This window comes from Sapajus apella, unplaced genomic scaffold, assembly GCF_009761245.1.
Source record: "Sapajus apella isolate SASKATOON/1434 unplaced genomic scaffold, GSC_monkey_1.0 scaffold77, whole genome shotgun sequence".
NCBI classification, from domain to species: Eukaryota; Metazoa; Chordata; class Mammalia; order Primates; family Cebidae; genus Sapajus; species Sapajus apella.
The window spans coordinates 1,466,709-1,483,293 of record NW_022437017.1 but is presented as its reverse complement, the minus strand read 5'-3'; the positions used below and the strand labels follow the sequence as shown (position 1 = coordinate 1,483,293).

Genomic DNA, 16,585 nt, shown 5'->3' with positions numbered 1-16,585 from the left:
AACAAATAAAAAAACTAGTTGGGCATGGTGGCATGTGCCTGTGGTCCCAGCCACTTGGGAGTCTAGGCAGGAGGATTACTTGAGGCCAGGAGTTCCAGGCTGCAATGAGACATGATTGCTTCACTGCCCTCCAGCCTGGGTGACAGAGCTGAGATCCTGCCTCAAAAAAACAAACAAAAACCTGCAAGATTCCTAATTCAGGGCTGGGTGTGGTGGCTCACACCTGTAATCCAAACACTTTGGAGGCCAAGGCAGGAGGATCACCTGAGGTCGGGAGTTCAAGACCAGCCTGACCAACATGGTGAAACCCAGTCTTAAAAAAAAAAAAAGGCTGGGCGCGGTGGCTCAAGCCTGTAATCCCAGCACTTTGGGAGGCCGAGGCGGGTGGATCACGAGGTCAAGAGATTGAGACCATCCTGGTCAACATGGTGAAACCCCGTCTCTACTAAAAATACAAAAAATTAGCTGGGCATGGTGGTGCGTGCCTGTAATCCCAGCTACTGGGGAGGCTGAGGCAGGAGAATTGCCTGAACCCAGGAGGCGGAGGTTGCGGTGAGCCGAGATCGCGCCATTGCACTCCAGCCTGGGCAACATGAGTGAAACTCCGTCTCAAAAAAAAAAAAAAAAAAAAGATTCCTAATTCAGTGGAACCCCAAATGCACCAGAATACTCCAGACTCATTAGAACCCTTAAGTTCTTGGGCACCTCAAAACCCTCTAGCTAAAGATGTCCCCCCAAACTCAGGATAATTTTCTCCTTGCAGTTTGTCATCACACCACAAAGGCCCCCAAATTCAGGAGCTGCCCAGACAAGCTCAAGAAAGGTGTTGGGGCCGGGTGTGATGGCTCACGCCCGTAATCCCAGCGCTTTGGAAAGCCGAGGTGAACAGATCACTTGAGGTCAGGAGTTCAAGATCAGCCTGGCCAACATGGTGAAACCCTGTCTCTACTAAAATACAAAAATTTGCCAGCATGGTGGCACACACCTGTAATCCCAGCTACTCGGGAGGTTGAGGCAGGAAAATCATTGAACCCGGGAGGCAGCAGCTGCAATGAGCCAGAGATCTTGCCACTGCACTCCAGCCTGGGTGACAGAACCGGACTCTGTCTCAAAAAAAAAAAAAAAGTGTTGGGAATTTCCAGTGCTCCCACCAGTGAGGGTGGGGTGTGTCTTTGTGTTCTGAGGATCCAGCCAATGGGAGCATAGCATGCAAATGACCCCGATCAGGCCCCATCGTTGACTAGCTGGCTCCAGGTCACAATGGGTGGCCTTGGCTGAGCTCCAAAAGCTCAGGAAAAGGGCTTCTGGGGCTGTCCCCCAGGCAGGCTGTGCCAAGGTGGGCAGGGCGGCGAGGACATGGAGCCAGAGTACTCATGGAGCCAGAGTGTTCATGGAGCCAGATGCTGTCCCCCGCCCCATCGGTACTCTTGGCCCACATGCCAGAAGTGTTCTGCCCTTATGGGTGAGCCTTCCCCATAGGCGGTAGAGGGCTGAGGGATTAGGGAGACTCCAGGGATGGAGGGGGTGTTCACACTTGTTCCCGCCCCCATCTTCTGCAGACAAACAGAATGAAGTGGAGATCCCATCACCCACGATGAAGGAACGAGAAAAACAGCAAGTGCCGAGACCAAGACCCTCCCAGCCGCCCCCGCCCCCTGTACCACACTTACAGCCCATGTCCCAAATCACAGGGGTGAAAAAGTTGATGCATAGTAACAGCCTGAACAACTCTAACATTCCCCGGTTTGGGGTGAAGACTGATCAAGAAGACCTCCTGGCCCAAGTGGGTGGGGGTTCAGTAGGGGCAGGGCTGGAGGGGATGATCTCCTGGGACCCCGAAAAGAACTGGGCATTGGGTTATGTCTTAAGCCAAGTTTCCTAGAAGCAGAGCCTGAGATGAGGGTTTGAGCCCATCTTGAGGCAAGCATGCTGGCTCTTTGTACATCTGTATAATCCATTGCCTGGGGGCTGTCCCCAGGGGTAGACGTATCACCTCTTCCATGTAGCTCCTGTTAGGGTTAGAGTCTTCCAGAAAAGCGGCCAGCTGTGAGCCTTAGCAGGCACCACTTCCAGCTGCAGAGGAATTGGTGTACAGACCAGTGACACTGATCCAGACTGCACCCCCATAATGTCCACAACAGTCCAGACCTGGGTTTCACTCCTAGCTCTTCCAGGGGACAGTGGAAGTGGAAGTGATTAATCTTTGGTGGCTCACTCAGCTGAGACTTATTGTAACCCTCTTTAAGCCACCTCCTCCAGTGAATCTTCCATTCAGTCACCTGACATTTATTTATTTATTTATATTGAGATAGAGTCTCACTCTTGCCCAGGCTGGAGGGCAGTGGTGCTATCTCAGCTCACAGCAACCTCCGCTTCCTGGGTTTAAGCGATTCTCCTGTCTCACCCTCCTGAGTAGCTGGGACTAAAGGTGTGTGCCACCACAGCTGGCTAATTTTTGTTTTTTGAGACGAGTCTCGTTCTGTTGCCCAAGCTGGAGTGCAATGGTGCGCTCTCGGCTCACCGCAACCTCCACCTCCTGGGTTCAAGCGATTCTCCTGCCTCAGCTTTCCAAAGTGCTGGGATTACAGGTGTGAGCTACCACACCTGGCTTAATTTTTGTATTTTTAGTAGAAATGGGGTTTCACCATATTGACCAGCCTGGTCTTGAACTCCTGGCCTCAAGTGATCCACCCACCTAGGACTCCCAAAATGCTGGGATTACAGGTGTGAGCCACCACACCCAGCCAACTGTTGTTTATTAAGCAGCTACTATGTGCTGGCCCTTTTTTGGATTCTGGGGTGACATGGAAAATAAGCCCTTCTTCTTTTCTCCCTTGGGGCTTGTGAACAGCTTAGCTAAGAAGCTGAGCTGTGCTGGGGCCAGTTGTGCTGGGTTTCCATCCTGGCTTTGCCACTTATGAGCTGCACGATCTTGGAGAAGTCACATCACTTCTCTGAGGCTTGGTTCCTTCACCTGCCAAATGAGATCAAGTGCTAAGAGCAATACTTGGCAGATCATAAGTGCTCAAAAGACAGTGGCTGTGATTGCTTTTGTTACTTTGCAGCCCAGTAGGACGAGGGCAGTACATTCTGTACTGTTGAACCTGTCACTCACTGGGTGAGCAATAATGGTGCTTCCCTTCAGACCAAGGCTCAAACTCCTAGGAAATGTTCTCCAGGGCCCTGGGCCTTACAGGCTCCTGACCTCTGGCCTCCGTCTTCACCAGGAACTGGAGAACCTGAACAAATGGGGCCTGAACATCTTTCGCGTGTCGGATTACGCCGGAGGGCGCTCTCTCACCTGCATCATGTACATGATATTCCAGGTGATGGGGACAGCCAGGAGTGGGCCCGGGTGAGAGGGGCTCAGATCTGGGCGTTGGGGGCTGGTGGAGGTCACCACCCTGCCCCTGCCTGCTTCAGGAGCGGGACCTGCTGAAGAAATTCCGCATCCCTGTGGACACGATGGTAACATACATGCTGACGCTGGAGGATCACTACCACGCTGACGTGGCCTACCACAACAGCCTGCATGCAGCCGACGTGCTGCAGTCCACCCACGTACTGCTGGCCACGCCTGCCCTAGATGTTAGTGTCTGTCCCGGCTCCAGGTCCCCATCTCTCTTTCCAACTGTCTCTTCAGCCTTCTGTGTGTCTCTCTGATCCCGTGTCTCTGACCTCCATCTCTTTTTGCCCCCTATTTCTCCCTTTTTTTTTTTTTTTCTTTTGAGACAGAGTCTCACTCTGCTGCCTAGGCTGGAGTGTAGTGGCATGATCTTGGCTCACTGCAACCTTCGCCTCCCAGGTTCAAGCAATTCTCCTGCCTCAGCCTCCTGAGTAGCTGGGATTACAGGTGCACACCACCATGCCTGGCTAATTTTTGTATTTTTAGTAGAGACGGGGTTTCGCCATGTTGGTCAGGCTGGTCTTGAGCTCCTGACCTCGTGATCTGCCTGCCTCTGCCTCTCAAAGTGCTGGGATTATAGGCATAAGCCACCATGCTCCGCCCCATTCCTCTCTTTAATCCTCATCTTTCCTTCCTGACTCCAACCCCCTAATCTTCCTTGTATCCCCCCGTCATCCTTTACCCATCTCTGTTATCTCCATCATTTTTCTTTTTAAAAATCTCATTTATTTAAAAAAATGTTTTAGGCTGGGTGCGGTGGCTCACGCCTGTAATCCCAGCACTTAGGGAGGCCAAGGCAGGTGGATCACCTGAGGTCAGGAGTTCAAGACCAGCCTGGCTAACATGGTGAAACCCCGTCTCTACTAAAAATACAAAAATTAGCTGGGTGTGGTGGCACACGGCTGTAATCCCAGCGACTTGGGAGGCTGAGGCAGGAGAATCACTGGAACCCAGGAGGTGGAGGTTGCAGTGAGCCGAGATCACACCACTGTACTCCAGCCTGCAAGACAGGCTGGAAAAAATAATTTTAGAAAGTGTAGTACATATACACCATAGAATACTCTATAGCCATAAAAAGGAACAAGATCCTGTCCTTTGCAGGGACATGGCTGGAGCTGGAAGCCGTTATCCTTAGCAAACTAATGCAGGAATAGAAAACTAAACATCACATGTTCTCACTTATAAGTGGGAGCTGAACAATAAGAACATATGACACAGGGAAGGGAACAACACACTGGAGCCTGTCGGAGGCCAGAGGGGAGGAGGAGCATCAGGATAAACAGTTAATGGATCCAGGGCTTAACCCCTAGGTGATGGGTTGATAGGTGTAGCAAACCACCATGGCACACCTATGTAACAAACCTGCACGTCCTGCACATGTATCTCATAACTTAAAATTAAATTTTAAAAAATTTTGGGCTGGGGAGGATAGCCTCGAACTTCTGGCCTTGAAGTTCTGGACTTAAGCAATCCTCCCACCTCAGCCTCCTAAGTAGCTGAGACTACAGGCACTCACTGCCATGCATGGCTTCAACTCTGTTATTCTAACATCTGTCTCTCTGCTCCCAGGCAGTGTTCACGGACCTGGAGATTCTCGCTGCCCTCTTCGCGGCTGCCATCCACGATGTGGATCACCCTGGGGTCTCCAACCAGTTCCTCATCAACACCAGTGAGTGGCCCTCACAGGGGGCGGGGCTTGCTGTGTTGGAGGCGGGGCTTGCTGAGTTGGAGGCGGGGCTGGCTGGGCTGGAGGCAATGCTGGCCAGGCTGGGGAATAGCTGGCTGGGCTGTAGGCGGGGCTGGCCGAGCTGGGGAGGGGTTAGCTAGCTGCGGGTGGAGCGGGCCCTCCTGCGGTTGGGGCTGCACACGTGGGCCCTCCCCTGACCTCTGGGCCGGGCTGCAGATTCGGAGCTGGCACTCATGTACAACGATGAGTCGGTGCTCGAGAATCACCACCTGGCCGTGGGTTTCAAGCTGCTGCAGGAGGACAACTGCGACATCTTCCAGAACCTCAGCAAGCGCCAGCGGCAGAGCCTACGCAAGATGGTCATCGACATGGTGGGCGGGGCTGGGGCGGGTCGGAGCGGGAAAAGAAGCCTTGGAGTTGAGGGCTTGGGGAGGAATGGGTCCGAGTCCCAGAGGAACCCTCAACCTGGACAGAGCGGGAGGCTTCTACCTGGTGACAACTTCAGAGGCCTGGGTCAGTCTGGGGGCGGGCGTCAGCGGCCCCAGTGACGCCACCTTGCCCTGCAGGTGCTGGCCACGGACATGTCCAAGCACATGACCCTCCTGGCTGACCTGAAGACCATGGTGGAGACCAAGAAAGTGACCAGCTCGGGGGTCCTCCTGCTGGATAACTATTCTGACCGCATCCAGGTGCCCCCATGCCCCATCATCTAAGGAGGCAGGACACTCCCTCCGCCACACCTTTAGGTCTGGGTAGCTAACTGCCCCTTCCTCAGCCTCTTTCTTCAATGGGGCCCATCTTCCCATCTCTTTCTTTTTATAAAATTTCTTTTTATTTACTTTGTACGATTAAAGGAGAGCTGGGGTCTCTGTCACCCAGGCTGGTCTGAAATTCCTGAGCTGAAGTGATCCCCTCGTCTTGGCCTTGCAAAGTGCTGGGATAGCTGGCATGAGCCACTGAATCTGACCTCTTTCTTTCTGTCTGTCTGTCCCCTCCTCATCTTCGCTTTCCCATCCCATCTCTTCTTCCCATCTCCCCCACCATTCTCTCCCATTTCCCCCAATTCCTCCTTTCTTCTCATCAACCCCTTCCAGGTCCCCTGTCCCTCTCCTTCACCATCTTCTCTTCCCTCACCCCCCTCTTGTCACCCCCCCATATTTTCTCCATCTCCCGCACACCTCTCCCTGCTACCTCCTCTATTCTCTCTTGTCCCCACCTCCTCTCCCCACTCCCCACACCCTCCCTCCCCAGGTGGGAGCTAAGAAAGCCTGAGAGTTAGGTGTGGTGGCTCACACCTATAATCTCAACTACTGAGACTGTGACAGGAGGACTGTTTGAGGCCAGTAGTTTGAGTCCAGCCAGAGCTACATTGCAAGGTCCCATTTCTTTCTTTCTTTTTTGAGACCTGGTTTCTCTCTGTCACCCAGGCTGGAGTGGAGGGATCTTGGATCCCTGCAACCTCTGCCTCCTGGGCTCAAGCAATTCTCCTGCCTCAGCCTCTGGAGTACCTGGGATTGCAGGCACCCACCACCAGACCTGGCTGATTTTTGTATTTTTAGTAGAGATGGGGTTTTGCTATGTTGGCAAGGCTGATCTTGAACTCCTGACCTCAAGTGATTTGCCCACCTCGGCTTCCCAAAGTGCTGGAATTACAGGCTTGAGCCACCATGCCAGGAGGCCCCATTTCTTTTTTTTTTTTTTTTCTCCCGAGACAGAGTCTTGCTCTGTTGCCCAGGCTGGAGTGCAGTGGTGCAATCTCGCCTCACTGCAACCTCTGCCTCCTGAGTTCAAGCAATTCTCCTACCTTAGCCCCTGGAGTAGCTGAGATTACAGGCATGTGCCACCAGGCTGAGCTAATTTTTGTATTTTAAGTAGAGACGGGGTTTCACCATGTTAGCCAGGCTGGTCTTGAACTCCTGACCTCATGATCCACCTGCCTTGGCCTTTCATTCAAAGTGCTGGCATTACAGGCATGCACCTCCGCCTAGCCCCATTTCTTTTTTTGAGATGAAGTCTTGCTTTGTCACCCAGGCCCCCATTTCTTAAGAAAGAAAGAATGCCTGAGGTCTTAGCCTGGGACACAGGCACAGGCTCTGAAGGTTCCCCTGTCCACTGACCCCCTGCAGGTCCTCCGGAACATGGTCCACTGTGCAGACCTCAGCAACCCCACCAAGCCACTGGAGCTGTACCGCCAGTGGACAGACCGCATCATGGCCGAGTTCTTCCAGCAGGGTGACCGCGAGCGGGAGCGTGGCATGGAAATCAGCCCCATGTGCGACAAGCACACGGCCTCCGTGGAGAAGTCTCAGGTACAGGCTCAGGGCACTGACAGAGGGACACGGACAGGGCAGGCCTCCCCAGCCCATCTTGGCCTGAAGTTTTAAGGTCTGGGAGCCCCTCCCGTGCCTCTCCACAATGCCAAGTTTTCCTGTTTGTTTTTCTTTCCTTTTTTTAATTTGAGACAGAATTTTACTCTATTGCCCAGGCTGGAGTGCAATGGTGCGGTCTCAGCTCACTGCAACCTCCATCTGCCGGGTTCAAGTGATTCTCCTGCCTCAGCCTTCAAGTAGCTGGAATTACAGGCTCGTGCCACTGTACCTGGCTAATTTTTCCCAGTTGATCTTTAACTCCTGACCTGATGATCCACCCACCTCAGCCTCCCAAAGTGCTGCGATTACGGGCATGAGCCACCTTGCCCTGCACTTCTCCACTTTATATCCTCCCTGGTAAAACCCAACCATCTGAGTTAGATGACTTGGCTCTTCCAGACCTGGGTTTCTAGGCCTCACCAAATGTTGACATTTGGGTGGATTTTTTTGTTTGTTTGTTTGAGATGGAGTTTTGCTCTTGTTGCTCAGGCTGGAGTGCAATGGTATGATCTTGGCTCACCGCAACCTCTGCCTCCTGAGTTCAAGCGATTCTCCTGGCTCAACCTCCTGAGTAACTGGTATTACAGGCATGTGCCACCATGCCCGGCTAATTTCTTTCTTTCTTTTTTTTTTTTTTTTTTTTTTTTTTTTTTTTGAGATGGAGTTTCACTCATGTTACCCCGGCTGGAGTGCAATGGCGCGATCTCGGCTCACCGCAACCTCCGCCTCCTGGGTTCAGGCAATTCTCCTGCCTCAGCCTCCTGAGTAGCTGGGACTACAGGCACGCGCCACCATGCCCAGCTAATTTTTTGTAGTTTTAGTAGAGACGGGGTTTCACCATGTTGACCAGGATGGTCTTGATCTCTTGACCTCGTGATCCACCCGCCTCGGCCTCCCAAAGTGCTGGGATTACAGGCTTGAGCCACCGCGCCCGGCCTAATTTCTTTCTTTCTTTCTTAATTTTTGAGATGGAGTCTCACTCCGTCGCCCAGGCTGGAGTGCAGTGGCAAGATCTGGGCTCACTGCAACCTCTGCCTCCTGGGTTCAAGTGATTCTCCTGCCTCAGCCTCCCACGTATCTGGTACTACAGGCATGTGCCACCATGCCTGGCTAATTTTTTGTATTTTTAATACAGACAAGGTTTCACTGTGTTAACCAGGATGATCTCAATCTCCTAATCTCATGATCCACCCACCTCGTCCTCCCAAAGTGCTGAGATTACAGGCATGAGCCACCGTGCCTAGACTAATTTTGTATTTTTAGTAGAGACGGAGTTTCTCCATGTTGGTCAGGCTGGTCTTGAACTCCCTACCTCAGATGATCCACCAACCTTGGCTTCCAAAAGTGCTGGGATTACAGGCATGAGCCACCAGGCATGGCAGGGTGGATTATTTTTTGTGCTAGGAGCTGCCCTGGGTATTATAGGGTTTTTAGCAGAATCTCTGTTCTCTACCCATTAGATGCCAGAAGCATCACCCCCGCTCATTTGTAAAGACCAAAAATGTCTCCAGACATTGCCTGATGTCCCCTGGGAGCACAGAATCACTCACACACACACAACCATGGAAAACCAATTTTATACTCTTTATAATGTAGTTATTATGTTTATAGGCAACATCACGGCAATAGTTTGTGGATTGAGCTTTTTTTTTGAGACAGAGTCTTACTCTGTTACAGTGGCCCAATCTCAGCTCACTGCAACCTCCACCTCCTGGGTTCAATCAATTCTGCCTCAGCTTCCTGAATAGCTGGAATTGGATTTAGCTTATTAAAAAATAGGCCAGGCGTGATGGTTCACACCTGTAATCCCAGCACTTTGGAAGGCTGACGCAGGTGGATCACTTGAGGTCAGGAGTTTGAGACCAGCCTGGGTGAACATGGCGAAACCCTGTCTCTACTAGAAATACAAAAATTAGCTAGGCATGGTGCGGGTGCCTGTAATCTCAGCTACTCTGGAGGCTGAGGCAGGAAAATCACTTGAACTCAGGAGGCTGAGGTTGCAGTGAGCTGAGATCATACCACTGCACTCCAGCCTGGGCAACAGAGCAAGACTCAATGTCAATAAAAAAAGAAAATGGGCCGGGCGCGGTGGCTCAAGCCTGTAATCCCAGCACTTTGGGAGGCCGAGGCGGGTGGATCACGAGGTCAAGAGATCGAGACCATCCTGGTCAACATGGTGAAACCCCGTCTCTACTAAAACTACAAAAAATTAGCTGGGCATGGTGGTGCGTGCCTGTAATCCCAGCTACTCAGGAGGCTGAGGCAGGAGAATTGCCTGAACCCAGGAGGCGGAGGTTACGGTGAGCTGAGATCGCGCCATTGCCCTCCAGCCTGGGTAACAAGAGTGAAACTCTGTCTCAAAAAAAAAAAAAAAAGAAAAGAAAGAAAAAGAAAAGAAAATGGCTGGGTCAAATGACATGAACATGGTTTTCTTTTTATTTATTTATTTTGAGACAGTCTTGCTCTTTTCCCCCAGGCTGGAGTGTAGTGGCACCATCTCCTTGGTTCACGGCAACCTCCACCTCCCAGGTTCAAATGATTTCCAGCTAATTTTTGTATTTTTAGTAGAAACGCTGTTTCACCATGCTGGCCAGGCTGGTCTTGAACTCCTGACCTCAAATGATCCGCCTGCCTCGGCTTCCCAAAGTGCTGGGATTACAGGCGTGAGCCATCGCGTCTGGCCCATGAGCATGTTTTTCATTTCATTAGCTCCCGCAACGTGGTGGTACCATCCACCCTGTAGACCACCCGTTCTTACTTTCTTTCCCTTTACCAGGTGGGTTTTATTGACTACATCGTGCACCCATTGTGGGAGACCTGGGCGGATCTCGTCCACCCAGATGCCCAGGAGATCCTGGACACGTTGGAGGACAACCGGGACTGGTACTACAGCGCCATCCGGCAGAGCCCATCGCCGCCACCCGAGGGGGAGTCAAGGGGGCCTGGCTACCCACCCCCGCCTGACAAATTTCAGTTTGAGCTTACGCTGGAGGAGGAAGAAGAGGAAGAAACATCAGTGGCCCAGGAGGCATTGACCTCGCAGGGATTGTCCACAGCCGAGGGTGCTCTGGATGCAACCATGGCCTCATCCCCAGCCAAGGAGTCATTGGAAGTCATGGCACAGGACACGCCCCTGGAGGCGGAGCTGGAGGAAGTGGATTTGACGCAGCAGGCAGAGTCCACGGGCAGTGCACCTGTGGCTCGGGATGACTTCTCATCCCAGGAGGAATCCGTGGTTGCTGTAAGCCATGGCAGCCCCTCTGCCCTGTCTCTTCAAAGCCCCCTTCTCCCTGCCTGGAGGACCCTGTCTGTTTCAGAGGATGCCCCGGGCCCCTCGGGCCTCCCCTCCACGGCGGCCGAGGTGGAGGCCCAACGAGAGCACCAGGCTGCCAAGAGGGCTTGCAGTGCCTGCGCGGGGACATCTGGGGAGGAAACATCAGCACTCCCAGCTCCTGGTGGGTGGGGGTCACGTGGAGGAGACCCTACCTGATCCCCAGACCTCTATCCCTGTACCCCTCCGCTCTTCCTCCCCTCCCTCAATCACCTCCTCCGCTGCCTCAAAGACTCTTAGCCCTCCTAAGAAAAAAGAAAACAGAAAAGTGGGTTTTTTTTTCTCTTTTCTTTTTTTCCCCTTTCCCCCCACCCCCACCCACGGGGCCTTTTTTTTTGGAGGTGGGGGCTGGGGAACGAGGGGCTGAGGTCCCGAAAGGGATTTTATTTTTTTGAATTTTAATTGTAACATTTTTAGAAAAAGAACAAAAAAAAAAAAAAAAAAAAGAAACACAGCAACTGTAGATGCTCCTGTTCCTGGTTCCCCCTTTCCACCTCCAAGACCCTCCCCTCCCCTCATTGCCCCCCAAGTTCCAGGCTTAGTCTTCCAGCCGCCTGGGCATCTCTACCTGGGCCCGGGCAGGCATGGGGTCTTCTTCTGGGCTTTTCTTCTGAATTTTAGAGGGTTTCTAGAACCCGGTCAGGAATAGCCATTCTAGGCGGGGCTGGGGCTGGGTAAGGGGCAGTCACTGTGGGAGGTCCCAGCTCCAGCCCCGCTCTGATTTGCTGCCTCTTTTCCCCCCTAAAAGAAGTCTTCCGCCTGATTTTGCACAATCCTGGCAATCTGGCTAGGGAGTCAGGGAGCCCGGGAGTTGTTCACTTAGGATTCAGGGGGTGATGTGGAAGGGGGCGTGCACACCGCCAGCCTCAGGCATGGGATTTGAGGAGGGTCCTAGACCTCCTCCACTCTCCATCCCCTCTCCCTTCCACTTTGGGTTCACTTTGAATTTTCTCCGTTTTGGGGGGTGGTGGCTTTGATTCACACACAGCTCCCCCCACTACTCCACTTCTAGCTGCTTCTCCTCTTGTTTCTGCCTTAATGATTCCCACAGCCACAGGAGAAAGGGTTGCAGTGGCTTCCGCCTGCACCTTGAGTGAGGCAGGGCCAGGCGCCCAGAACCCCCATCCTGCCCGTACCCACCTTTCCAGTGTCCTCCAGATCCCACCTTCCACACTCTGACCACAGCCCCCATCCTTTTGCCCTAGGAGGAAGCAATAATGGCGTATACCCTCATTCTCAGTCCTGGGCAACCCTTCCTTCCACCCCAGCACCAAAATAATTTCTCCTCCTTCCCTACCTTGCCAGGCCTCTCCCTCTCCCCCAGCTAGTCCCTGAGCAATATGGCAGACAGATACAAGGCCATTTTTCTCCAAGCCATGGGAGACTGTTTGAAAGGAAAGACCCCTCTCTCCCTCCTCCCTCGCCCCTCAGCCTGGTTCTGCAACTGGGCTGATCTCTTTCATCACCTGCCCCCCACCCAGTTCTGAGCACACAGTACTGTAGCCCCCAGTTCCTCCCTAGCCTTCCATCTGTCTGTCCACCCCAGGGGGAAGTAACCCCCCACACGCACTCCCTTGATGCTGTCTGTACAGGGTTCATATTTTGTAGCGAAAGTTGTTTCTGTCCCAGCCGGGGATCAGAGTGGGCCTTTTCTTTCTTTTCTTTTTGTTCATTCTTTTTCTTTCTTTCTTTTTTTTTTTTTTTTGTACATACTGTAAGGTTGGTTTGTAAATTATTCTACAGAAGCAAAAAGGGAAAATAAAAACTTGTCCTTCCCTGGCTGATCCAGTCAGGAAGGTAGGGAAGGGGGCCTCCTGTTGGGAGAGTCTCCGTTCCTGCTGTATTATACAAACTGTACCATAGTCCCGGGAAAAGGGTGGACTCACCACTGTCGTTTTACGGGAAGTCGTGTCATCCTAGGGGTGGGGGCTGGGTAGAGCCTGTCCCCTCCCCCTACCCCAGGAGCCAGGGGGTGACTGGCGAGACAGACCCCACCCCCAAGCAGGGCTCCTCTCCCCAGGGTGGGCACAGGACCTCTGTAAGCTGCTTGTGTCTTGTCCACTTTGACGATCAGTCATTTGGTCCATTGATCAATAATCAATCTTCGATCTTGTCTCCAATTAAAACGAGGCTTTCACCGATTTTCCTGGCTGATGTGGATTCATTCCCCATGTTGTCAGTTGAGGTGTCTTCCCCACCCTGCACCATCTGCCTGTATTGAGGAGGGAGTTTCTGTCCCTACTCCTTCTCTAGCAGATGGAATTGTGAAGTAGAGCTCAGCCAAAGACAGTCCCCAAGTCTGAGTCGGGTTAAATTCAAACCATGCAGGTATATATATATATTTTTTGAGATGGAGTCCCACTCTGTTGCTCAGGCTGGAGTGCAGTGGCCCGATCTTGGCTCACTGCAACCTCTGCCTCCCGGGTTCAAGCGATTCTCCTGCCTCAGCCTCCCAAGCAGCTGAGACTATAGGCACCTGCCACCACAGCCAGCTAGTTTTTTGTATTTTTAGTAGAGATGGGGTTTCGCCGAGAGCGGTGTCGCGTGCCTGTAGTCCCAGCTACTCTGGAGGCTGAGGTGGGAGGATCACTTGAGCCCAGGATTTCTGGGCTGTAGTGCATTATCCCGATCGGGTGTCCTAAGTTCAGCATCAATATGGTGACCTCCCGGGAATGGGGGACCACCAGGTTGCCTAAGTGGGGGTGAACCGGCCCAGGTCGGAAACGGAGCAGGTCAAAACTCACATGCTGATCAGTAGTGGGATTGTGCCTGTGAATAGCCACTGCACTCCAGCCTGGGCAACATAAGGAAACTTCGTCTATACAAAAAAAAAAAAAAAAAAGAAGAGAAAGATGGGGTTTCATCATGTTAGCCAGGCTGGTCTCAAACTCCTGACCTCAGGTGATCCACCTGTCTTGGCCTCCCAAAGTGCTGGGATTACAGGCATGAGCCACCTTGCCTGGCCCCAAGCAGTATTTAAAAGGCAAAAGACGGCCGGGCGCAGTGGCTCAAGCCTGTAATCCCAGCACTTTGGGAGGCCGAGGCAGGTGGATCACGAGGTCAAAAGATCGAGACCATCCTGGTCAACACGGTGAAACCTGTCTCTACTAAAAATACAAAAAATTAGCTGGGCATGGTGGTGCGTGCCTGTAATCCCAGCTACTCAGGAGGCTGAGGCAGGAGAATTGCCTGAACCCAGGAGGCGGAGGTTGCGGTGAGCCGAGATCGCGCCATTGCACTCCAGCCTGGGTAACAAGAGCGAAACTCCGTCCCAAAAAATAAAAAAATAAAAAAATAAAAATAAAAGGCAAAAGACTACCCAGCATAGAGGCTCTCGCCTGTAATCCCAGCATGTTAAGAGGCTGGTGGGAGGACCACTTGAACTTGAACCCAGGAGTTCAAGACAAGCTTGGGCAACATAGTGAGACCCTGTCTCTATTAAAATTTTTAAAAATTAGGCCAGGTGGCCGGGCGCGGTGGCTCAAGCCTGTAATCCCAGCACTTTGGGAGGCCGAGGCGGGTGGATCACGAGGTCAAGAGATCGAGACCATCCTGGTCAACATGGTGAAACCCCGTCTCTACTAAAAATACAAAAAATTAGCTGGGCTTGGTGGCGCATGCCTGTAATCCCAGCTACTCAGGAGGCTGAGGCAGGAGAATTGCCTGAACCCAGGAGGCGGAGGTTGTGGTGAGCTGAGATTGCGCCATTGCACTCCAGGCTGGGCAACAAGAGCAAAACTTCATCTCAAAAAAAAATTAGTTAGTTAATTATTTACATAAAATGGGACAACAGTTCCAGAGTTAAAGGGTTGCTTTATAGTAGGGCTTGTCCAGTAAAACTTTCTTTCTTTCTTTTTTTGAGGCAGGAGATCACTCTTGTCATCCAGGCTGGAGTGCAGTGGTGCCGTCTCGGCTCACTACAACCTCCGCCTCCTGGGTTCAAGCAATTGTCCTGCTTCAGCCTCCCAAATAGCTGGGATTACAGGCACACACCACCACACCCGGCTAATTTTTGTATTTTTAAATAGAGGTGAGGTTTCACCATGTTGGTCAGGCCGGTCTTGAACTCCTCACCTTGCGATCTGCCTGCCTTGACCTCCCAATGTGCTGGGATCACAGGCGTGAGCCATCGCACCTGGCCTCAGTAAAACTTTCTGTGGTAATGAGAATATTCTGTATCTGTGCTATCCAACAAGTTAGCTACTAGTCACCTGTGGCTATTGTGCCCTTGAAATGTGGCAAGTTTTAGTTTTGAGCCTCAGTGGCGGTCAGGGGCTACTGTATTAGACTTAAATTATAAAACTTCAGCCAGAGTTAATGGAAAGGATTTAGGCTATACAAAGAGTTTGACAACAGCTGTAAAAGTTCACAGTAGATAAAGCCTAGAAAATTGGGAGGGGAGAAGCAGAGCTCAAAAACTAGGTAGAAGTTTTCAGGGAATCTGAACTTTGTGCAAGAAGCAAAAAAGAGACACAGACATTTTCCCCAAGGGCTTTCAAAGTGAGGCAGAGTCGAGGAAAGGGCTTTGGGTTGAGGGTCAGGAGGCGACAGCACCAATTCTAGCCTGCAGTGAACTATGGGTGACCCTAGGTGAGACTTCTTCCAGGCCTCAGTTTCCCCAAGTGTAAAAGGGCAGGCTGGTGCATTGGCTCACGCCTGTAATCCCAGCACTTTGGGAGGCCCAGGTGGGCAGATCACTTGAGGTCAGGAGTTCCAGACCAGCTCGACCAACATGGTGAAACGCCAACTCCACTAAAAATACAAAAAGCTTCACTGGATGTGGTGGTACATGCCTGTAGTCCCAGCTACTTGGGAGGCTGAGGCAGGAGAATCGCTTGAACCTGGGAGGCAGGGGTTGTAGTGAGCTGAGATCATGCCACTGCACTCCAGCCTGGGTGACAAAGTGAGACTCTATCTTAAGAAAGAAAAAAAAAAAAAAAAAAAAAAAAGGCCAGGTGTGGTGGATCACGCCTGTAATCCTAGCACTTCGGGAGACCGAGGTGGGTGGATCACCTGAGGTTAGGAGTTGAAGACCAGCCTGACCGACATGGTGAAACTCCGTTTCTGCTAAAAATACAAAAATTAAGGCCGGGCGCGGTGGCTCAAGCCTGTAATCCCAGCACTTTGGGAGGCCGAGGCGGGTGGATCACAAGGTCAAGAGATCGAGACCATCCTGGTCAACACGGTGAAACCCCGTCTCTACTAAAAATACAAAAAATCAGCTGGGCATGGTGGCGCATGCCTGTAGTCCCAGCTACTCAGGAGGCTGAGGCAGGAGAATTGCCTGAACCCAGGAGGCGGAGGTTGCGGTGAGCCGAGATCGCGCCATTGCACTCCTGCGTAGCTAGGAAAAACCCACCTCCGTCCCAAAAAATAAAAAAATAAAAAAAAAAAAAAATACAAAAATTAGCTGGGCATGGCGGCGGGCATTTGTAATCCCAGCCACTTGGGAAACTGAGGCAGGAGAATCGCTGGAACCCCGGGAGGTGGAGGTTGCAATGCGCTGAGATCGCACCACTGCACTCCAGCCTGGGACAGACTGAAAATGTGGGTCGAAAATGGTAGTGACATGTGACCATCAGCTGGCTCTTTAAAATTCTCTGGGGCAGGGAGTTCACCTTTCTTCAGGCAAAGGTGAACCAGGGCAGTGGGGCACAGCAGGGAGGCCACATAATCTGAAGGAGGCCAGGGTTATCTGGGGAAGGTGTGGAGTCAGCCCATTCTCTGATATTGACATCAAGGCTTACAGGCTTCCCTGTAGTGATCTTGGGCAAATGGCTCCACCTCTTCCA

General features: G+C 52.1%; 1 protein-coding gene across 4 annotated transcripts in view; it reads left to right on the top strand.

Annotated features, from left to right (window-relative positions):
- Positions 1 to 12,935, top strand: part of PDE4A (phosphodiesterase 4A) — a 47,339-nt gene extending 34,404 nt beyond the window's left edge. For 2 of the 4 annotated variants that reach the window (XM_032251805.1, XM_032251807.1), the window contains exons 8-15: positions 1,560 to 1,783; positions 3,228 to 3,326; positions 3,424 to 3,588; positions 4,976 to 5,075; positions 5,310 to 5,464; positions 5,660 to 5,782; positions 7,220 to 7,402; positions 10,239 to 12,935. In XM_032251805.1, the coding sequence (XP_032107696.1) occupies positions 1,560 to 1,783; positions 3,228 to 3,326; positions 3,424 to 3,588; positions 4,976 to 5,075; positions 5,310 to 5,464; positions 5,660 to 5,782; positions 7,220 to 7,402; positions 10,239 to 10,952 (1,763 nt within the window). In that variant the 3' untranslated portion in view covers positions 10,953 to 12,935. The remainder of the gene's footprint in view (positions 1 to 1,559; positions 1,784 to 3,227; positions 3,327 to 3,423; positions 3,589 to 4,975; positions 5,076 to 5,309; positions 5,465 to 5,659; positions 5,783 to 7,219; positions 7,403 to 10,238) is intronic. The other 2 variants (XM_032251806.1, XM_032251808.1) reach the window with 1 other exon arrangement.
- Positions 12,936 to 16,585: the final 3,650 nt, after the last annotated feature.